The sequence below is a fragment of the Paramormyrops kingsleyae genome, chromosome 10 (genome assembly GCF_048594095.1).
Source record: "Paramormyrops kingsleyae isolate MSU_618 chromosome 10, PKINGS_0.4, whole genome shotgun sequence".
NCBI classification, from domain to species: Eukaryota; Metazoa; Chordata; class Actinopteri; order Osteoglossiformes; family Mormyridae; genus Paramormyrops; species Paramormyrops kingsleyae.
The window spans coordinates 12,961,524-12,985,757 of NC_132806.1; the positions used below are offsets into that span (position 1 = coordinate 12,961,524).

Here is a 24,234-nt window from a genome sequence, read left to right on the forward strand (position 1 = left end):
CATGAGGCTACCTGCTGAGCCTCCGTATTGGACTCCTCACTGCCTTTGTTATTATCGATAAATAATTTGGCGGATGCACATTTATCAGGCTCTTGAAGCAGGTGTTTGTCACAAAGAGGCGGGAGGTGTGATCAAAGCCTCCCCCCTGCCACAAGACGTCTTACCACGACATTCCAATAACCTGCCGCAAGCCAGGTTTGCGGATTCCCGCCGTTTTACACGTGTGGATTAACGTCCCGAGGATACAGAGCGAGACGGAGGGGAAGCGTCTGCGAAGACGGGCATGCGGCAGGCGGCGTCTCGGCCAATGGCGGCGAGGGCAGGAGACGCTAACGAGCCCGGAACGAGTCGGGCGCGCTCTCAGCTGCTGACTACGTGGGGCGCCCTTCGCTGGCGGCCGGAGCACAGGGATCAATCTGGCGGCCGTGTAATTGGCTCGGCGACTGCGGCGCCGTCGTTAGGCCGACCCCAAAATGGCACCCGCAGAAATGAAAGGGCAAAGCTAGCACCCTCTCTGCTGCCTGAAAGGTTATTTTTAATCACTAGCGTGAGGTGCAGTGTTCAGCACCACCTCCCCTCCCACGCCTCACCCCCCCCCCACAACACAGACACACCCTCGGCTTTCCCCTACATACATCCCTCCTCCTTGCCTCTATTACTCTTCAGTCCCTACTACGGAGAGGGAGGGAGCAGATTCAGAACCAGGACACGGCTTCATTAATTAAACAATAGTCCGTTTACAACAGGGCCACATTCCCGGCTCCGTGACCCCCCGTGTAGAGACAGCCGGGAGGGGGGGGAGGGGGGTCGAAGTGACCAGCAGGCAACACGGCTGGCCAGATGGACCCCCGACCTGCCTTTCCGCCACAGGGTCGGACGTGGCTTGCCGCCACGGCGACACGGCAACCGGGCCACGATGATCGGGGCCGACGGCCAGAATCATTAGCGGCTTTAACGCTCAAATCAACTGCGCTCAAAAAAACAAAGAGAAAGTTTAAAGAAAAAAAAAAGACACTTAAAACGCAGAAGCACCAGTTGGGCTGGGGGGGGGGAGGGGGGGCAGCAAACCGAGGTGCTGCGTTTATCGACGGAAATGCCTCAGACAGCCCTGGGGAGGCCGTTTCCGGAAAATACAACAGAGGTGTGAGTTTAATTCAATAGAAGTTTCTCCTTTCAAAAACGGGGAAAAAGAGGCAGTTGGGGAATCTGAACTCATACTAACGGGACAAAAAAATGGTTTACACCATGCGGGGAGGGGGGAGTGGGGGGGGAGCAGAGGGGGCACCAGGCTGCCATCTCGAGGTCACGAAGGTAGCAGACACTGGCGACGGTCTGCAATGCTGGGGGACCTCGGTAACCCCCCCCCCCCCCACCCCCCTCATAACAGATTGTTTTAAATCGGCTTTATACATCGTATAAGACCAATTCAGTCCTTTATTTTCACATCTTTGCACTTGGGGCCAGGGGCCGCATCAATAAGTAGAGAGACCAAAACACAGCCATGAGGTCACACAGGGCGGGGTGGGGGAGCGGGAGGAAGACAGACTGATGGGGCCCCGGGACCACAGGGCCGGGGGCCCCGCCGACGGCGTTTGCAAAGGGACGGGACGTTAGGCGTAGGCGCGTGAACCTGCGAGTCGGAAACGAGAGAGATACTGTTTCACCTTCGTCCTGTCAGCACTGGGCCGAGCCTCACCCAGGGGGGGGGGGGGGGGCTGCCCCTTTAATTTCACTCTGCTCTTTGTCCACAAAACAGCCCCACAGAATTCCTGACCTTCTGAAGAGGGTTTAACCGCATCCAGAGAGAGAGAAAAATCATTATCTATCAAGCACTCTTCCCTTTCTTTCCAGGATGGAGAAAACACACTGACATTTATCATTATTGAAAAAAATGATTCCCCCCCCCACCCCCCCCAATCCATCGCCTCAGAAATGAAGAAGTGAAAAGCAGAGGCACACTTTAGGCTCCCTCCCCCTCTCCCCCCCTGAATGTTGCGTCTGTGTCATCAGCTGACAGCTGACTGACACGCTTCAAACGCCCCCCCCCCAGACTCCCAACACTCGAATCCAGGTCATGAGAGCATTAAACTTTCAGCTACAGTCTCCAGTTGTTGTGGTGGAACCACAGGGTGGGGAGGGGGGGTTGCCCATTGAAGTGCCCCGTGAGTGTTGGGGCTGGGGGGCAGACCCTCCGTCGCCCTCACCGTGGCATGCTGGGAAACTCATTAAGGTGGCAGCCAACGATGCCTTACGTCTGTGGGGGTGGGCAGAGATGACCAGGTACGAGATCTAAACCCCCCCCAAGTACTCACTTTCTTACAGCAACCCTGAGTGGAACCTGGGCGAGCAGGTAAAGCATACCCAGAATGCACAGAGGCTGGCTATACTGAACAACAGGTTGCCCAATGGTGTTTGGGTAAGCGTCGCTGAAGGGTCCAACAGCAGAACCCTCTGCCCAGATTTAAATACTGTGAGCACAGAAGCCGCCGGACTGCTTACTGTCATCCCGCGAGGGTCGCAGACTGCTGCCGGATATGTCAACCAGGAACACGAAGGCGGAAAAAGTCAGGTCGTCTGCGTCGCCCCCGCGACAACCCCCGCGACTCGCCCCGGAAGCAGGACGCCCGATCCGGATGGTGATCTGACTGCAGGAGGCATACGCCGGGAAGTTAAAAAAAAAAAAAAAGTGTAAAAATCGAAAGAATTGAACAGAGCAACGGCATACAAGGGGAATGTATTCCTGTCACGCTCCGAACGGCAGGAACACTCCGATGACATTTGAAAAAGTGTGTCAAACAAGCCAAGCGATTATCACCATGGGAGGGCGGGGGGGAGGGGGGGTGAGGTCTAATTACACGACACCTCGACGTGCTGAAGTACAGTCACCTTACAGCGCTGGGAGCCCAAGAGGCTGGCCAATCGGCTTCTTCCAGAACCAGACAGGGGGAGCCGGAGGCGTGTTCGCCATGGAGCACAGACAAGCAGGTATTATTTGTAATCACACTGCCCCTCTTGTTTGTAAAAGATCTGTAACTTGATATAATCCCCCTTTTCGCCCCCCCCCCCATCATTAGCCTCCTTTAATAGCATGACTGACAGGATTCAACAGAGCCAAGGAAGCCAAAACAAAATGAGAAAGTCCCCCCCCCCCTTCCACACCCCCACGCTGTAACTGACATCGTCTGGTGAAGATCAGTGTCTGTTGTGACCTTTGCTCCTCCTAGATTAGATCTGGGGGGGGGGGGGGGGTTTCATGGCAACCTCCTTTTTACCACAATGCATCTCAAACACCTCCTCTCACCATCACCACCCCCCCACACAAAAAACAAAAAAAAAAAAGAACAGCACCAGCCCCCTGTTTGGACAGCGTGATTGCAGAGGCGCTACATTCTGGTGCTTCTTTAATGGAGAAGATGGGGAACATCGACAGGAGATGAGATCATCTTGATGTGAGCTGGTTGCTCCATGAAATGTCCTGATATAAACTCCAGGGGGCCTCTTCATCGCGCGGCGCGGCTTATTAGTCATGTGATCAGACAGCAGATTGGCTCTTAATCACACCTCCCAAAAGAACCTTCCAGAACCCCAGCACACATAAACAGCACCTTCTTCCGGGAGGGCTGCTCCCCGCCGAACGCCGGCCTGCTCCGTAAACGCATCAGAGAGATCCCACCCACCCGCCTGCTCTCTTTTTTATTTTTTAAGTGTATAAAAAGACATGCGGTTCAAGCCTCATAATCAAAAAGACGAGGACGGTTTGGGGGGGGGGGGCAAGCGACATTTTCCCAAACGGCCAAATGATGCTCACTCAGGCGAAATTGCGACACTTATACCCGGCCCAAGAAATTGAACGTTTTGCGTTGCGAAATTACAGAGTCGCGGCTTTTTTTCTTTTTGCTGCTTTCGCCTCTCAGCGGCATGTTTGTGAGAAAACAATGTGTGTGTGGGGGGTGGGGGGGGCAGATTACCGGTGATAGTGGTAAACACGCAGGCGGGGTTGGGGGGCACCACGCTGCCAGCGCTGCTCCACGCCAGGCTTTTACCTTCTCTGCTCATTTGCTCGGGTGAACCCAGAAAAAAGGCTATTTTGTGCCGCTGTCCGGGCCTCTGTGCCTCAGGCCTGATCTGCGTCACGGCACCTCCCCCCTCGGGACTGTGGAGTAAGGAGGCTTTGCTGGGGGTCACCGTGGGTGCATCGGCAGAAGGGGGGGGGGGGGGGGGGAGAGAGGGGCACTTCCCATCACACGGATCGTTCGCTGAAGCCCTCATCACGCGGCACCTCCGGTAACGCTGGCAACGTGGCATTTCTATGGAAACGAGATCCTGGAGCACGCTCTCCTCGTGCTTGGGGCATGATGACGCCGGTGCATGTGCCCGTCAGCCCAGCGGCTCCGAGGACACAGAGGCAGGAGGAAGAGTCAGGCACAGCTACACACAGCCAAGTACAATGATGCACAGCCTAGGACAGTCACGCAAACCTGCGTACAGCTGTACACAGCCACATACAGCCACGCACAGCCACATACAGTCAACACAACCACATACAGCCTTTAACAGCCATGTAAAGCCGCGTACAGCCACATACAGCTACTTCACAACCACACACACCTGTGCACAGCCGTACACAGCCACATACAGCCACATAGAGTCACACACAGCCACATAGAGCCGCACACAGCCACATAGAGCCGCACACAGCCACATAGAGCCGCACACAGCCACATAGAGCCACACACAGCCACATACAGCCGCACACAGCCACATAGAGCCACACACAGCCACATAGAGCCACACACAGCCACATAGAGCCACACACAGCCACATACAGCCGCACACAGCCACATACAGCCGCACACAGCCACATAGAGCCACACACAGCCGCACACAGCCACATACAGCCGCACACAGCCACATACAGCCGCACACAGCCACATAGAGCCACACACAGCCGCACACAGCCACATACAGCCGCACACAGCCACATAGAGCCACATACAGCCACACATAACCAAACACTGCTCCTCACTGTCCTCCAGTTTGTATCCCAGTGTGTTTACTATCCCAGTTTAATCCTATCCCAGTTTGTCCCCATCCTAGTTCCTAACCCAAATTATCACTGCTCCAATTAATTCCTGCCCCGGTTAGTTTACTAACCCAGATTATTCCTACCACAGTTTGTGTACTATCTCTGTGACCCTGGTGTCCTCACAGAAAGGTGACATGAAGTGGGGGAGGGGGAGCCAGAGGGAGGGGCAGGGATCATCTGCTAACGTGTTCAATGGGGCTTTGAGCTGCTGCATGATTACCAGGAATCGCTTCTGGGTCCCCCCCCCCCCCCCCCAACCCTGACGGGACCTCAGAAAGAGCCACATTCAGCATCTGCACTGGAGCTTTAATGCTTTTGCAGTGCTGACCGTGAGAGCAAGAACCCCCCCCCCCTCACCCCCCCACCACCTACATTACCCCCCCCCATCACATCCACGTCTAATATACACAGAAAGCAGGATACATTCATGACAGGTCACTGTGAAATATTAAGAGCAGCTTTCCCCTGTAACACGTGACCCGGCTGGGGGCAGCAGAACCACCAGGTCATTCAGTAATGAGAGTTTTCTCCGAAGGGGTGGGGCTAATGGCACGCCCCCAGGCCAGAGCAAATACTCACAAGCTAGCACACACCTGGGGGCGCAGCTGAGCTCACCTGCTCCCCTTCAGGCAGATTTTGGCAAAACAGGAGACGGTCCTGTTTCCGCGCCAACACCAGGCTCACGCCGGAGGCCGACGCCTTGCGGACGGAGCCTCAAACTCTCTCCCCAGAAAACGTCAGTGGGACCGACATCAGTGGGACCGAGGGCCGAGCCAGTGTGTGCTCTGGAGGACGGACCCAAAGACCTCCTGATAAACAGCACACGATGGTGGAACCCGCGGCGCGGAGAAGGCACAGTACCGGACAAGATAACAAGGCAGCGAGGTCCATGTGAAAATGCGTGAAGAAGCCCGATCCAAACACTTAGCAGACAGCATATGCTAAAAGCTGCTTTAGACATACAGCACCCCAGCGTAAACAGCGGGGCCAAAGGAACGCCGCCCCACTCGCTCGGCAAAATGAATCCCGCTTTACGTACATTTTAAAAGCCTAATTGGAACACAAAAGAAGAATATTCCCCTTTAGTAAACTGGCAGGTTATATAGGAGGGGAGGCAAGGCCGTTATTGGTATCACAGTGCCCCCTACTGGTGGTAGGAAATGCACACGGTTGGTGTGTTGGGTCAGGTTTTAAATTTTTTTTCAAAGATAAATACGGAGGATGGTAGGAAGGCGAAGCATCCATCATACCCCCCCCCCCCCAACCCCCCCACGTGGTAGAAGGTACCCCTCCCCATGGGGGAGAAGCACACCCGGACCACATCCTTAATGTTTAAGCACAGCGTGACCACAGTCGGGAACGCGAAGCTGCGCACACAAAGACAGCCTGTGTCATGGGCCGGCAGGGGACTGTTGCGTGACGCTTGGTGGCTCTTCGCGGCCGAGCCTCCGTGATCGACGAGGTCGGGTGTAAGAGCGTGTAAAAGCTCGTTTGATTTGTGCTGATCGGTGTCCCCTGTGAATCACCGCTAAAGTAACAGCCCCAAAAGGTCAGATTCATCATCTCATTATCCAGATACTGATCACTGCTAATCAATCGCCACGGCGACCGCCGTTAGCCGTGCGTGGAGGGGCCGACGTCGAGGACTTGTCGGATGGCCCTTGGAGGTGTAGGAACCAAAAATCCATAACACCTAGCAGACCCCTCCCCCTCGCCTCAAGCCCCCCCATCACTTGACCTCCCACCCAACGGCAGCTCATCCACAACCTCGGCCACTGGCACGCGAACAGGAGTGCCCCGAGTCCCCAGTGTCCTGAGGGGGGCTCAATTAGGGAAATGAGCAAATTTGTTTTCTGACACATCTAGTTATGAGCTTGTTTCAGACACCAGCCGGGGGTGGGTGTGGGGGGCAGTAACCAGTATGAGTTGCAGCACTTAAACTGTCAGTTTTAATAAGCAACACAAATATCTATGGCAGGATTGTGTAAGTGCTGGATAAAAGCCATTCGCATGTTTGTTAATGTGTGGGATTCGTCGGGCTTAGTGCGTGGAAAAGCCATGTTTGCTCAGGCTTTAAGGGCTCGGGAACTAAGTTTTGCTTGGAATTAAGGTGATGGCGTCACACTCCCCACTCCTCTCCTGTCTCCTCACAGCCCACCTCACCCCAGCTTCACCCGGCTCTGATCCAGGACTGCCGGCCCATCCTAGCAGTTTGGAGCGGGGCCCAGGGCTGAAGGGGCCCCAGCACACACACACACACACGTGCTGCAACTATGCCATGGGGGCTTTTCTGGGGGGTTTCTCAAGTGCTCCCCCTGCCCAGAGATGGAAGGTGGACGGGATCAGACATCCCCCTGTGCCTCTTACCATAGACTATGGCCGGTGCCCAGTGGCTAACTAGCAATCTCGAAGCCCCACGCTGCGTATGCAGTCACATTACAGACTAAATGCTTCTAATCTCTGAATACTACTCTACGTCGTTCAGCCTAATGGTTACGCTTCTCTTGTAACCACTAACACGGCCGCTCAAAATGAGCCCACACCCCCACCCTTTCTGACATAGGGACACGTTTCTGTTTGACAGAGAGCAACACGACACCAAAGAGTAGAAGCCAAAAGCGGATGGAACCGGGGGCCAGACACTGAGGGAGCTGCGGCCATCTACCCTGAGGTTCCGGGGCCACGATGGGCCTCAGGGTCAGGCCAGAAAGCCCTACACTGCGCCCTGGGTCTTCACATCAGAATGACACCCCCCTCATCGCATCATGACTCCCTGAGCCCCCCCCCAAAGTGCCTTTATCAGCGTTGGATGAGCGATAACAGCAGGTTCTCCGAGACACTGCCACCGCATAATAACAGCAACCCCCCCCCCCAGTTATCATGAGACATTGCTACGTTTCCCCAGAAAGAAGCCCCTACTGCTAACAGATAACTTGACCTCTAATCCACACCTCCGTGGGGCAGAACTTCACCTGGGACTTCTGGTTACATCTTGCCAATGACCCAGCAGGGAAATGTGGGCAGGGGCCGTGTTAGGAAATTCGATCCGCCACATCAAATCGGACACCTCCAGCGGTGATTCATAAAGAGCCATCCCAGCAGCCAGAGATCGATTTGTTTACGTTCAAAATGAAAGTGCTTTGTGTCAGCTCTTATCTGATTGGTCACCGCCTCTCAATCAAAAGGGGCGTCACTTTGCCAATAAACACAGTCAGGTGACGGAGTCCGATTTCCTCAAGGACAGCTCCCGACCACATTACCATAAAGTTCCAACCGCCAGCGGCGACCAAAGACTCATAGGCAGTGTGTCTGTAGGTCCTGGCTGCCCAAACCGTGGGTATCTGCAAATGTCCCCACCAGGGGATAAATGCCGGCATCGAGCGAGGAAACAGATTCCCGTTGCAGCAGGCCAGGCCTGAGCACAGCATACGATCACTCTTGGTCCTTTAAGGAGCCCCTTGGACTCTCTCTACCATTGTCACAACGGCTCTAATGGCACAGGGCCTGCGGGCCATTAAACACTTGCAGCCTCTCCTTGTGTCTCCCGAGTCCGACCTACGTGGGGCCGGATCCCAACGCCCCCATCAAGCTGCGGCCTGGAAGCGGGGGCGGCGGTGATACATCACAGCTGTTTAATAAAACATGCTACGAACAGGGTGGGGGGGAATGTGCACCATCAGTAAACACAACATTCATAGAGAAGTCAGCCGCGGGCTATTGCTGGGGTCATTTTTGAAATATACAACCTCTTTTTTAGTTTTATTTTTTCGCCTAAGATATCAGCTCTGTATTTGGATAGAATATGCAACTGTGCAAAGATAAGTCTATGGCGGAGAAGGACGTGACGAGCTAACTCCAGCGCGCGGTGAAGGATGTGACGAGCTAACTCCAGCGCGCGGTGAAGGATGTGAGGAGCTAATTCCAGCACGTGGAGAAAGACGTGACAGGCTAACTCCAGCGCACGGAGAAGGATATGAGGAGCTAACTCCAGCGCATGGAGAAGGATGTGACGAGCTAACTCCAGCGCGCGGTGAAGGATGTGACGAGCTAATTCCAGCACGTGGAGAAAGACGTGACAGGCTAACTCCAGCGCACGGAGAAGGACGTGAGGAGCTAACTCCAGCGCGCGGTGAAGGATGTGACGAGCTAACTCCAGCGCGCGGTGAAGGACGTGACGAGCTAACTCCAGCGCGCGGTGAAGGATGTGAGGAGCTAACTCCAGCGCGCGGTGAAGGACGTGACGAGCTAACTCCAGCGCGCGGTGAAGGATGTGAGGAGCTAACTCCAGCGCGCGGTGAAGGACGTGACGAGCTAACTCCAGCGCGCGGTGAAGGATGTGAGGAGCTAACTCCAGCGCGAGGTGAAGGACGTGACGAGCTAACTCCAGCGCGGTGAAGGATGTGAGGAGCTAACTCCAGCGCGCGGTGAAGGATGTGACGGGCTAACTCCAGCGCGCGGTGAAGGATGTGAGGAGCTAACTCCAGCGCGCGGTGAAGGACGTGACGAGCTAACTCCAGCGCGGTGAAGGATGTGACGAGCGTACTCCAGCGCGCGGTGAAGGATGTGACGAGCTAACTCCAGCTCTCGGTGAAGGATGTGACGAGCTAACTCCAGCGCGCGGTGAAGGATGTGACGAGCTAACTCCAGCGCGCGGTGAAGGATGTGACGAGCTAATTCCAGCACGTGGAGAAAGACGTGATGAGCTAACTGCAGGGCGCGGTGAAGGATGTGAGGAGCTAATTCCAGTTCGCAGAGAAGGACGTGACGAGCTAACTCCAGTGCACGGAGATGGATGTGAGGAGCTAACTCCAGTGCGCGGAGAAGGAAGCAACCAACTCACACATAAATTGTGTTACCAGGGAGGGCATTTTATGTATGAAAATAAGGTAGGTCTGTCCATTTAGCCTCAAGTCTGAAACACATGCACACACAGGCCCTAACTCAAATAGAAATCCCAAGCCCCATGCATTAGCTGGATGGTCCAGTGACTTAACCCACCCTGGGCCGCTCATCCTATGGCCCGTCTTGGGCCTCCACAACATTGCTTTGCCCCCCCCCCCCCCCCCAGCAAACCTATGGGGCCAAAGCAATTCTGTCCAACAGGCTCAAAAACAAATTAAAGAGGATAACCTGCCGAGGGCCTCTGGGCACCCATGTTCCCATTTTACTTTCTGCTGGAAAACCGCCAGACCATGTTGCGGGGGTAGGGGGTGTGGGGATGCTCTCAGACCAAAAGGCAATATCACTTCTTGGACGACATCGGGGGCAGAGGTTACGTTTATGTATAGTATAACAAAGCGTATGTCACACAACACCAACACATCTCTGTCCGACATTTGAAAGAATAGGCAACATTTCAAATCAGTAATCAACCAGTAAAAAGCGACGGCCAATGAAACGCGTGCCCCAGCCAGCCAGCCAGTCCGAGGGACTGTGCACAGCCAGCAGTGTCACCACGGCGACAGCAGCATAAATCACGGCGCGGGAATTCGGAAGACACAGGACTCACTCCGGGACGATTCCAGTTCTCGATCCGTGGCCAAAGCTGAAACTGAATCACCTGCAATGGGTGCCGTAGGCTTCCTTGTTGATCTCCCCTGATGGAAACGGAGCGGGGGTGTACGAGGCAGCTTTCTCTCCAAAAAAATCACCGCCACATCTAAGCTGGTCGGGAGGTAATCAGGTCATGACGGAGGGTTGGGGAGATGCCAGGATGCAGCCAATGAAAGCTGTGGGGGCGCTTTATGAGTTTGCGGCGGATGGAGGCCGGATAAGCTGGGCGTGTACAAGACGGGAGAGCCCCCCCCTCCCGAAAGGGTACGGCGACAGCTCGCCTGCCGGGACCTGATCCAAATGGCTTTTGGTCACCGATTTGGCACCATTTCCTTCGCCACTTGTACCCCGCACTGGCTGAGATGTGCATCACTGGCTGCGTCCCCCGGCCCACCCACCCCCCATAATCATCTGCTGGGATTTAACTGAGCCTGCGAGATTACCTCTGATCCAGGTGGGGGTGCTGTCCTGTGGCTGCTGTTCCGAAACACACATCTCTGTGGGAGCCTAATCGTCTCCCTCACTGCATTTACGCAGCCGCTGTGGGGGGGGGGGGGGGGGGAGCGGTAGACTGCTTTCATTGTTTTTTGCTTCACTTTCTTTCGTTATTTTACACCCCCCAAAGCATCCCAATAAAAAACATGGGCCTGGCTAATGAAACAGGCCATGAGCACTTTGTGTGAGTGTGTGTGTGTGAGCGTGTGAGTGTGCGTGAGCGTGAGCGTGTGAGTGAGCGTGTGCGTGTGTGTGAGCGTGTGAGTGTGCGTGAGCGTACGTGAGTGTGAGCGTGTGAGTGTGAGCGTGTGAGTGTGCGTGTGTGTGTGTGTGAGCGTGTGAGTGTGCGTGTGTGAGCGTGTCCCAGGCTGGAACCTATGGCTGAGAAAACACATGTGCCCACAGAGAGTGCAGAACGGAGCACGTCGCATTGGGCTGCCTAGTCTTAATATCAGGTCTCCCGCCCGAAGGTCACACAGACTGCTGGACCATAAATCAAAGGAATATGGCAAATGACAGACAGGTTCAGTTCATGGTGTGCAGAGCAGGGGATCAGAAACACAAGAGCGGGAAGCAGGGCATGAAAACCGGGAGACAAGGCAACTGGCACAAAGCTGAAGCAATATGATGGCCTACAAAGGACACAAAGGCCAGACCAGAACCGTGAATGTAACCAAAACCCAGGAATAAAGTAGCAGCAGATTAATCGCAGGTCCACAAACCTCACACTCCCGAAAGCAACAAGGACAGGACTGATCCCCAAACAAAGGTCGCTGCTCAGTCCTCAGAAGATTCGGACTTCCGGTTCAGAGCGAGGTGGAATGGATTCTGTTCAATTCCACGTCTGAAGGCAGTGCGGGTGTAACGCAGAGACAGAACACAGCACTTCAAAGTTCCCCGTGAGTGTCGGGATAAGGAACAGCACCCCCTGCCAGAGAGACCAAAAAACGTGCAGGCCGCTCGCATGCATCATTAAGGCGGCTGCCGGATCTGTGCGCCCGCCCGCCCGCGCGGAGATGCCGCATTAATTACCGCCCTTACGCATGCCTCCAGGCCAGCGCCTTGCTGCTACATCTGCACAGCAATGGTGGCAGAAAACAGCACAGAAACTGCAGCTCTCTGGGGACTCGCGCCGACGTCCGCCACCCCCACACCCACCTGCAGCACCACTGCCGCAGCGACATGAAGTATCACGGCTCGTGAGCGACTCTCTATTCATATTCTCATCTGTCGGCTCCGGTCCCGATTCCACGTACTTGTTCAGAACATGAGGGCATTCTATTACTTTCAGAGTGGCCCAAAAAAAGAGCATTACATTAAATCACATTCTCACAACCCCCTCAAACAGAATACACATTAAATGCATAGATGTACGATTATAGATTAGGTCTGTGTGTGGGCAGAATAAAAATTATTATAAGGTGCTTTGTGAAATGAAGCTCTTTAATGCAAATAAGAATAGAGAAGAAATGTGATTTCCTGCTTAGGCCGACCAGGTCAGTCCATGAACAAATCGAGCCTCTCAGAAAAGAAAGACAGGCCAAAACTGTGAGCTGTCGACAGTCTGCCACCTGGCCAAAACTGGAAGATCAGCATGGGCCAGAACCAATGAGGTCAAAGGGGCGGAGCTCTAAAACAAAAGTCTGCTCTGGTGATTTCACTAATCGGTCCAGTTCTTCACCTCTGCAATAAACATCTTCGTTGTTGAAGACGGTTTGCTCCAGCTGCAGAGGCAGCTGAGCAAGCCAGCGACAAACATCGGTAAGCAAATGGGTAAGCCATGGCAAGGCCGGCCTTAAAACAGGATCATTTTTTTTCCGTAAGAGGATGTTAGGCTCCCAGCGACTGCCGAAATAGACCTCTTAGGAGGGCAAAAGATTAAAATCAGTGGGACGTCGCAAGAAGCATTATTAATGGGAAATGGGGAATCAACAGCAGATTTCCAACTTCAATCCAGGTCACCCCCTATGGCTTCTCTAATGTACAATAAACTAATTATAAGCCATTAATATTTAAGGAACTCATTTTGGCCACGATCTGATTTATTAAAATTTCGCAGGAATGAGTAAGTTAAGGAGCTGACCCCCAGAGGGCGGAGCAGAAGCAGTGCCCGCCCCCCCGCAATAAAAAATGACTGCGGGATGCATCTGGCTTCATTGAGACAAATTAATGCCATGTACGAGGGTAATTAGAAATTATCCCACTTCTAAAATCATCCCAACTGCAACAAAAGCCTTTGTACTCCTTTTGTATATACAGGATTAATAACAATTTGATTAGTGCCTGAGCAATCTGTAGAACGAGATAACTACACTCCCCAGGTAGTGTCGGCGGCGGGGCCGTCCCAAGCCCGAAAACTCAGGTCAGAGAGGAACCACAGCCAGCGTTCCGGGGGATGAGCCTGTCATCCTACCCAGGCGGACCGCCCTCCTCGGCTCACCGCCACAGAAGAAGGACGGGGGCACTTCCGTGACAGAGACGCTCGACGCCTGTGATTACCTGAGACCTCATCTCCCGCTTCCCAGCACTTATCGGTGCTGCCATTCAGTGCCGCTGATAATCCCGCACACAGAATCTTCTCTAAGCTCAGTCCTGCTCGGCTTAAGGATCAGGCCTCAGTGTGCGTATTCAGTCTGCCAACAGTGCAAAGGAGTGTGTTCATTTCACTGTAGGCCCATCCCAGACAGCCTCACGGGGAAAGCCGTCACCTACAGGGATGGTCATTCCCTTCTCCCAGTCATGGAAATCTGCTGGCCAAGTCTTCCCAGTAAGACTAGGTAGATCTTGCTTTTCTAGGTAGGACTTGATCTTCGAAGGAGGACTTGCACTTCTGGGTAGATTTTGCCCATCCTGGTAAGACCTGATCTTCTGGTTGGGACTTGTGTTTTCTGGTAGGATTCGATCTTCCGGGAAGGACTAAGCACAGAGTGACGAGGCCGTGGCCCTTCCTGTCTCTCTGTCAGGGCAGCAGCACTGAGTCCCGGCAGGGGGGCCGAGGTGGCGGCATAGAGTGAGGATGGTCAGAGGCAAGTCACGAAATTAAAATGGGCGGTTGGGAATGAACAGAAAAAGGAGGGGAAAAGAAAGGCCTTCGGAAGGCCGGCATCCGTTTACTTCCCGGTTCTTTATACAGTGTGTGGCATCCAATAAAATGATTTACAGGGGCGGCTCTCTGAAAACACAGTGTACTCACACTCTGATCTCATTCCCATCGCAAACTGTTACCGAGAAATAGGCATCCCCCTGGAAAATGGATTACACTCATATATCTCGCATTTGTATCCACATTTACACCCCCCCGCCCCAGCACCTGAAACGCCACACAACTGAACTGTGATGATGAAATAAAGTGCCGACTGGAAGGGACGCCTCTGCCTTCATGGAGGGAGGGAAGTGGAATCAGAGTGCTTCTGGTCTCCCCCCCGCCCCCCATTCCACCGCCACCAGTAGCAGCCGAGGTCGAGTTCAGAGTCCCCACCATCGACCCCATTTGGCAGAGCCCATAGTTCCCGTGACAGGCGAATTATGTTAATGTGTCATCATTAAGCCCCCTTTTAATAACACACAATAAAAGGAGGTAGGGCCTTCCAGCCCCCCCCCCCCCCCCCCCGGCACAGCCGGGAAGCTGGTTGGGGGACCGCCCAGGGCCAGACGCACAATTTGCACATTTTAAACATCTTAACCCCCCACTTTAGCAGCTAGATCCCTTGCCAAAGCAAGCCCCTCCCTCAAGAACCCCCGCCCCCTCCCCATGGGGCTAGAATGCATGAAAATCTGTCGCAAATTCTTGCACGTCATAGCGACTTAAGTTTCTCTGTTTCATTTTGCCCAAAATGGCTCGGCTGCACTCTGCTTCCCCTCTCTCCGACGCTCCCTCCTTCCTCTCTGTCTTTCTTCTCCCTCCTTCCTCTTTGTCTCTCCTCTTCCTCCTTTCTCCACATGCCAGGGGGTGCTCGTGGCCAAAGCCCTAATGTGTATTCAGAGTGATCCTTGCATCACATCTGCCCCCCCCCCACCCGCCCCGCCATCTCTCCCATGCGCTCAGTAGCAGGGCTGGGTGGGCGGTCGCAGAATATTACACGGGGGGTTGTGGGGGTAGCCTAATATGGGATAAACAACTCAACCACAAAATGGCTTTTCAAATATAGTCTAATATATCTTTTGAGGGCAGGTGTAAAACCACGTATTGGGGGGCAGGGTGGGGGCTGGTGTGCTTAAGCAATACTGGTTGACTTTATTCAGCATAAATATTAAATCAATAAAGCCACTAGGCGAAAGAGGCCACAAAATAACAAGAACAACAAATAGATGAGAGTCCAAACAACAATGTGTGCAGCATGGCCTCTAATTGGGAACGGGGGGGGGTGGGGGGGGGAGTTTCGTCAGCTAAGCAGGATGGAAACTAGGCTTGAAATCCCAGTTGGCTGACGATCTGGAGTTCCTCCAAAGGCCATTAAACACGGAGAGCAGCGGAATCTGCCCACAGCGAGAACCATTTTTCCAAGCGCGGACGCCGGAGGAAGGACCCTCCGGTGACGTTAAGATCCAGGCGTCGATGGAGGAGCTGTGAAGCCTCCATGGAACTGAGAACATCGGCAGCAGCTGTGTGGGGGCCGGACGCCACTGCAGTCACGTTACATACGGGAGTCCGCCGACAGCTGAAACGCATCATCCTCCAGATCCCAGAATTTGGCTTTAATACCTGTCCTGATTACTTTCTCTTGGGCACACATGTGATGGGGCCAGGCGGAGGGTGGCGGTTCTGCAGGGAGCAAGCTTAAACGGTTCTGTTCCACCGCTGATTAGAACCAAGCGGTCCCACAGGCCACAGTGACTACGCAACACGTCCCATTTGCAAGGGACCGTTTTTCACACCGCCCGACTCATTCCTCGCATCACACTGCTTGCAACCATGCGGCATTCTGGTACAAGCTCCCCCCCCCCCCCCCCACCCCCGAACGAAAATCACTCCAAAGAAGCAAAGAAGAGGCGTGCTTTCTGAACACTGGCTCGAAAACACAGGACCAATTTAACAGACAAATGATGCTGGGGGGTTATGCTCCAGTGGGAGCGAAGGGTCACTTCCTGTGACACCAAGGAGGCCGGGACAAATCAGGGGGTGAGGTGTGTCTGTGATGAAAATGCAGTAATAGTAATGCAATGAGCAATAGGAAGTCCACGACTTGCCCGGCAGCTGAAGGGCTGAATGCTGATTTCTCCAAGCCATCCATCGAGAGGAGAGCAGGCCAGGAGAGCTGGAGCCCTCCTCTGTTGATTTCCCTATAGCTTCTTTACCATGAACCTTCGTGTGCAATACGGTACATCTGAAGTGAGCATACACTGTCGAGGAAACCCCAACCCCACTTTCATCACCACCACAACACACATGCACTCAGCCCTTCCGTCCTGCTTGGCTATCAAACCATTTCTGTCATTACCACCCCCCCCCCCCCCCCACACAACAGCATATCGGGAAGCTGGGGTAAACCAACCATGACCATCTCATGCTCACGTCCGCTGCCACGCGGGGACACCGGCCACAGACATGACAGTGCTACCGTCTCGTTAATTGGGGGGAAGAGATTTCGGCAAGGAAGAAAACCGGGGGGAGGGGTCTACAAGCCCCTTACAGAGCCAGCAAAGTTCATAAAAATAGTTTCCGAGATAATCAACACTTCACTAAGGAAAATTGCCTTCTTATGGGTGTTAATGTAAAGGAAGTGCTGATGGCTCGATGTTAGCGAGGTAGAGAGTACAGGAGGATTAATTAGTGGGCGGCGGGGAAGTGGGCTGCTGGGGACTGAGGAAGTGGGGAAGCAGGCTACAGTCATGGGGAAGTGGGGAAGCAGGCTACAGTCATGGGGAAGTGGGCTGCTGGGGACTGGGGAAGTGGGGAAGCAGGCTACAGTCATGGGGATGCAGGTTATGGTGGCGGGGAAGCAGGCTACAGTCATGGGGAAGTGGGGAAGCAGGCTACAGTCATGGGGATGCAGGTTATGGTGGCGGGGAAGCAGGCTACAGTCATGGGGATGCGGGGAAGTGGGGCAAGGCTGCCGGGGAAGGAGGCCATGGTTGAGGGGAAGCAGGCTGTGGTCGTGGGGAATCGGGCCGCTGGGGAAATGGGGAAGCGAGCCATGGTCACCAGGCCAGGGGAAGCAGGCCTTGTTGGCCTCGGAAGCGGAGGAGTGAGCAGCACTCACCTGTGGACTTCGTGGAGAAGATGAGGGACAGCTGGGTGAAGAGGTCAGGGCTCTCAAACTTGTCCTCCTTGACTTTGATCCAGAAACAGTTTTCAGCCATTTCCTGAGGCACGACCTATCAGGGTGGAGGAAGACCATGTGAGATACCTGAGAGCTCACGGAGGAAACCCCCCCGTGTCACCCCCATCAGGGCGGGCCTTTACACAGGCGTGACTGGAGAGAGCGATTAGGCCACTCAGCACTGAGTAAACTCCACGGCCGACAGCTTGCCGCCTCCCCGCAGGACGACTGTGTCTCATCGCCCCAGCACACACACACACAAAATGGCTCCCTCCACGCCTCCGGCCTACAAAACACATCACAAGGATGCCGGAGTCGCCGAGGGCCTGGACCAGCACCGACGCCACACGTAACCCACTGAGGGATGGAAAATAGTCCGGCATCCACCTCTGGGCAGAACCCACGGGTACCGACAAGGCAACAGACAGGCGGCTCATATGCGTGATGGAGTGAGCTGGGGGGGGGGGGGTCCTCTGCAACCCAGACTGGACCACGTCACTAACAGGATACTGTTTCAGGTCTAGGCCTATGCCCCAAAGACACCCAGACACACACACACACACACACACACACAGACCCACACAAACATGCACACAAGACACCCCTCAGCTTGTACCATGACATCCCATCTCATCACCACAGGCTCTCTGCGGACAACAGGGAACGGACTCCCCCCCCCGGATCATCTCCAAATAGCTTTGTGAACTGTGTAACCGTGTAAAGCAGGCGTTCCAGATGGAGGGCAGGCCTCCAAGCAATTAACAGAAGGATTACGGCCCCAAAAAGAGAGTTCTTCTGGTTCATTCATTTCTTTGGAGTAGAAGGAACAGAAGGGAGCAATGGATAGGGGGGGGGGGGGGGGAGGGGGGGTCGCTGCAGTTTCAAACAGCTCCCAAAAAAATTTGTGCTGATTTAACCCCCCCCCCCCCGAAATATACTGCATCCCCCGGCGCTAGTGTCCTGGGCTGTGGGAGGGATTACATTACCACACCTCCGAGGCTGCAGCCTCGACAGCCATTACAGGCTCACGAGCACAGCGCCTCATGCTGGCCACCTCCTCCGCCATGTGCTACACCTGCCGTAGACATTAACGCTTCCGCGCTCATTAGAGGACAGCCATATGGCGCCCCCTGCAGACAGAATGTATGTGTATGCACACACGCAGTTGTTGCTGACCCTGAGGGCTCAGCAAGCTTTCATGCCGTAAATAAGGTGGCCCCGGGCGGGCGAGGCGTGGAGCAGATGGGCACCGGCCGTGAGACATGGGTGGCCGGCCTCAAGGTTTAACAGCACTCTAGGCATCCCAGCCGCCACGACCCCCCCCCCCCCCCCCCCCGCCCCCCACCCGAGAGCGCCTCACATTCACATTGCCGGCTTCGATGTAAAGCGGCGTTTGTTGACATTATGATTGACTGTGTTTATTGATCTGATTCCATCACATTCTATAAAGTGACGGGGGGGGGGAGGTGTCTTGCCGTCAGGGACGGGGGGGGAGAAAGACATCAGTGCCGCATCCCAACACGGCACCATTATCTCCGGCTCTCCAGCCGTGCTTCCCAAAATCATTAAGAAACATGGGGTTTGGGTGAGGGGGGGGCTTATCTCCCTGAAAATCAGTCACAGGAATCACGGTACCCGTCAGTAGCCATCATCAAGCCAGGTTCAAGAACACAGCCGACAAAAGCGCAGCTAGTGGGTGGGGGGGTGGGGGGGGGGTCATTCTGTCACTGCATGTTGACAACAAATGCTGGCCAATGCATGTGCATTTAAGGAGAAACTTGCATTTAAACGAGAGAAATACACCGGCAGAATTCCAAAGCGAGGCGTCTATCAGCGGGAGCGATGGACAGGCCCCCTGGAACAGCCTGCAAATTCGCATGCAGTCTCCTGCCATTTTGCCCTGGGCAGCCCTGCTCAAGACTCGAGATGCGAGGGTTTGTCATGTGCACGGTAAACACTTCAGTCACACTATGAAAGGAAAATCTTACTCTGCGTATCGCGTCGGGCTGAGTGATGGAGATGCACATCCGCACTGCAACCGCAGCGCGATGCAAAACAAGCAAATGTAAATGTAAAGAGCAGTGTGAGCCGACCTGCCATCTGTAAAAGCCCCCCCCCCATTCACCCCCACAGGTAGAAACTTGAATCATACGGACCCCCCCATAGCCGCGGTCCTGCTGGGTTGACGTACCTTGGACCAGTTGACCCTCTTCATCACCGCCTCCGGCTTGTAGGTCTTCTTGGGCAGCAGCCCGTAAGGTAGCTTGACGACGGCTGGAGCCAAAGGTGGTGGAATTCCAGGACCTCCAAAGGGGGGTGGAGGAGGGGGTCCTCCCCCAGGCGGAGGTGGAGGAGGCGGCGGCCCGCAGCCTGGTGGAGGCGGAGGAGGAGGAGGGATCCCAGCAGGCATGGGGGGCGGCGGTGGTGGAGGAGGACAACCCCCGGGGGGTGGTGGAGGTGGGGGCGGAGGCGGGGGTGGGGCCAAGCCACCAGGGGGCGGAGGCGGGGGGGGTACTCCAGCTCCAGCCGCTGCCTGGAAAATAAGACTGGCATGACAGAGCTTGGCCGACAATCAAGGCAGAATAGCTACCTGCATGCTGTGCCATGCTGGGGGTCAAAGGTCACACAAAAGGACAGGCCACGCCCTTTACTGCATGGCTGAATGTGAAGCGGGAAGAAGGCCGATGGCTTTCTGACGATGCCCGGGGAGGCTCAGACACCCCTGATTGCTGGACATGACTGACTCCCCCGCACACTGGCTCAGGTTCCAGATAAAGGATTTTCTCCAGTATCCTAAACTCCAAGGCTCATCACAAAAGAAGTCATTACTGAGGCGATGGGTGGAATTAAAGCCGCCCCACATTACTTGGGGGCAGCTGTCGTGGGGGGTGGCCCGCTCGGAGCGTGGCACAGGTATTTCTGCTTGTCTGACGGTTGCCGTCTCGATATGAAATGATCGCAAACAGCTCAATTAGAAATCCCACAGCATGGAGAGGCTCTGACCTTCGCATGATTAGAAGCTAATCGCTTCGCTAACAAGTTATTACACATCCTCACATCCTCACACGGCGTCAAACAAACACGGGCTCCGCATTTCACAGACAATTCCCCCCCCCCCCCCCCCCAGAGCTGTCTTCATTGTATAGCGAGATTCCAGTCAACACGTTTCCACCAGCTGCATGGTTAAATCTGGAAAACGGGGGGGTGGGGGGGGTGGGAGGGTGTTAAGAGCATGCCCCTAAGGACCACCCCCCCCCCCTAGCTTGTTATCAAAGGAACGGGAGTCAATCATCTCTGCATCTCCCAGGCCTTTTCATGTTACTGTGGTGGCCAGTAATCGCCACCTAAATCATGAATGGTCTCCCCTTCAGGAACAGCATCTCCAGCACCCCAAGCCCCTCCCCATCCCAAGCCCATTATCAAAGGAACGATGAGGTTGCACATAACCCGCATCCTCTCCCCGAACACCCCCCCCCCCCCACCCCCACCATGGCACACAGTTTGGGAAGGGTCGGACAGCCAGGCTGGCAGCAGCCCAGTTAAATGGGCCCAGTCGTGTAATTAAATCTTGGGACCCAGAACATTCCGGAGCAGTTTACAAACAACGGCCTCTCTATGTCTGCGGCAAGAGCTGGGCAGCTCTGCAGCAAGGCGAGCGGAGCAGAGACACAGCTGGAACCCCAGGCCAAGGGGGGGGTGACATCTGCAGTGTAGCAGGCACCTGTCGCACCATCATTCGCATGCGTTAGTGAGTGGGGGGGGGGGGGGGTGGTTAGGCAAACACTGGCCATGATGTTGAAAGAGACAGGAAGGCTACCCACCTGACCCTGAGAGTCGCTGATCAGCCTCTGAGCCTCTTTCAGCTTGTCCCTTTCGCTAGATAGCTGGGAGCAGGCAGAGGGACAGACAGACAGACAGACAGAGCCACAGAGAGGCAGACAGGTATGTGTGTTAGTTAGGACAGAGACAAGACAGATAGACACATACACACATCTTAGTCAAGCACCGCAAGCAAGCAGGTCAGCAGATCAAACTTCCTGATAGGCTCCCCCACATCACCACCTGACAGGCACATTGCAGACACGCCTTGTTCCTGGGGTCCTTCATTATACACTCCGGCACAGGACAGCGAGACAGTGATACTGACGATAACAGCGCAGGGGTGACGGCGGCGCTGCAGAGAGGGGACAGGAGCCGCCATCGCCAGCCCCTCGCTCCATCCGCCGCATAATGAGGCACACATTGTTCCGGGACTGACGTTGAATCACAGAGGAATCAAATATTTATGGGAGCCAAGGTCTTGGAGGAGCTGGACTAGGGGAGCCATCGCCCCTGGGCAGTCCGGCGGCAGGCGGACCCAGACCGGGGCTTATGCAGGGGTTTTAGGTGCCAGAAATCCATTATCACGCAAAATTCCCTGTAATTAAGACTATGGAAATCGGCGAGATAGTAAACTCTCCTAAATGAGAATTGTGAAAGGAAGGGGTGTAGGGGTGATTACGGAAATCCCCGAGTCCGGAGTCACATTTAACTGGGACAGATCCGCATGCAGCCACACCGACATCCCGCTCGTCCGCGGGCTCGCTGGAGGAGCTGCAGACGCAGCAGGCTTACGGTGACGGGGCCCTGATGGGAGACGGTCACCTCTCCATGACAGAAAGCTGTCAGCATGTTAAGGAGCTTCATCAAGCTGCTTATCTCCATAAACTTTGATTTCTTTCAGAATGACTTCCCTTCAGGGCGGTTAAGTGGAAAATGCAAGTCTGAGGTAAGCTCCTAATATCGAAACAAGTGCGAGAATCTCGGCACAACCATTGCCGATGCGGGCAGAACAGCAGTGCATATTTATTCCAAGGGCCTGGGACTGGGACCATTAAATATTAACCAGGGATAACGGAATGGGGGACCAATTAGGAGCTTGGTTTCTGCACAGGGAAAAGGAAGCAGAAAGTTCAAAGGTACAACAGCTTGTACTCTTTCCCCCACTGTTGCTCAAGTCAAAGCTAACTGCGAATGTACGTCTTAGCCGGCTCACGCATGCAACAGCTCCCCCCCCCCCCCCCCCCAAACTAAAAATCAGGCATAAGGCTCTGGAAAGAGGGAAGGGGTCTAGTTAGGAAGGCAGGAGGAGAGCATGTGTTCCCGCTGTCACACACTAGGAACAGATGGCTGCCGTAACGTTAACAAGTATCACCGGGAGGAGAAGAGAAGAAAGAAGAGGAGAGGAGAGGAGAAGAGAGGAGAGGAGAGTAGCAGAGCGGTGGGAGGCCCCAGTGAGGAGGCCACAGCCCTTGCCTGCTGTGTGGGGGCACCTTGGGAAACCTGACATCAGACAAGCCTGGGTCTGGTCCTACTCATGGGGGATTCCAGCCTTCATTTGGGTCAGGGGTACGAGTCTGCAGGGAATAACCCTCAGATGGCAGCATCTAGAACTCTATAAGCTGGGGAGGCTGCCGAAAACTAAAGCAGACGCGGGCAAGTCAAAAGAAAAGGGGAAGAAAACATCTGTTTCAAATATTTTGGGATGCATGTTCAGGAAGGAGAATTCCTTCAAACGGCTGCCGTCTAAGACCTTACGGTGGGAGACAGGAAATGACAGTGGCCATGACGTCTCAGAGAACCGGGTTCGAACCTGTAACCTGGAGGTTACCGGGCCCAGCTATGGGGGGTGGAGACCCAGGACAGGATAGGCGGATGCTTCAAATCAGATGGATCACAGGGAGTTAATGTGTAAAAGCAGACAACCCGAGCCAGTGATGGATCAGCTGTGGGGGGGGCATACCAGTTTTTATTAAATTCAATAAGCCGAGTGTCAATCCATTCAGTTGTCTCTGGGCAGCTTCAAAGTGCTCAGAATTGGCTTATGGAGGATCTCACTGACAGCCGAGTCATAAGAGAGGGAAAAAATAAAATGCTAATTCGGAGACACAGCTGAAATTCACAAACATAATGGCGTACCTCCCCACCTCCGAGACGCGCGGCTCTGAGCGTATTACACTACTGAGAAGTAATTCAAATGTATCTAGGCCGGCATTTTAAGGGGGAAATTGGCACTTTATTAAATTAAATAATCGCAGGCGCCCAAAAATAGCCACTTAGAGCAGTTAGACATTTGTTGTTAAGAGTCAAAAGGTTTCAGCTTGACTGAATTAGGCAATTCTTTCTCCTAGCAACCATGTGTATTTCGAATTTTCCCGGAGAGAGTGCCGGGATAGGCGGATATATCCACAGAGCTGCTATAATTGGCTGCCTTGTCTCCAGTTCAGCCTTAGTAATAAATAATATCGCAAGACAGAGAACATGCAACGACGCAGGGTGCCGGGGTGAGCGGGTGGGGGGGGGGGGGGGGTGTTCGCCACCTTCCCACCAATAATCTTCACGAGTGTGGGGTGAATATTTATTTGAGAATCGTGGCCCCCCGACAAACACTGTCTGTTTTGGTTCCCGGTACAGGCTGGCTTCGGGTCATCGTAATTCCACCGAACATAAACAGCGCTGCTATTCTGCCCTTCCATCCGAGGACTGCTGACAAATAACAAATAACCACTAAGACGTAAAAACAACGGAAAAATAAAGGAAAGCCTGCATGACATAAAAGAGCAATTGACAGCGTAAGTGGGAGCGATATTTCCAGACTGAGCCGGTGACGGAACACCCAGGGGCCCCGGCATCCCTGTCCTGTTACCTGGGTCTGTAGAGCATGGATCTGCACCTCCATCTCCTTAATCTTCTCCTCCTGCTTCCGGAGCTCAGCCTGAGCTTCCTGACGGGCGCTGAACTCCTCATCGAACTGCAGGCAGGAACCGAAGATTGGCCAGTGAGAATGGAGGCAGGTCCGGC

The 24,234-nt window shown here is 54.4% G+C and overlaps 1 protein-coding gene across 3 annotated transcripts in view; it reads right to left on the bottom strand.

Moving 5' to 3' along the window:
• diaph2 (diaphanous-related formin 2) overlaps positions 1 to 24,234 on the bottom strand; it is a 277,431-nt gene that overhangs the window by 151,386 nt on the left and 101,811 nt on the right. For all 3 annotated transcript variants that reach the window (XM_072717314.1, XM_072717315.1, XM_072717316.1), the window contains 4 exons: positions 24,080 to 24,184; positions 21,216 to 21,278; positions 19,586 to 19,927; positions 17,335 to 17,449 (listed from right to left, as the gene is read on the bottom strand). In XM_072717314.1, coding sequence (XP_072573415.1) covers positions 17,335 to 17,449; positions 19,586 to 19,927; positions 21,216 to 21,278; positions 24,080 to 24,184 — 625 coding nt within the window. The remainder of the gene's footprint in view (positions 1 to 17,334; positions 17,450 to 19,585; positions 19,928 to 21,215; positions 21,279 to 24,079; positions 24,185 to 24,234) is intronic.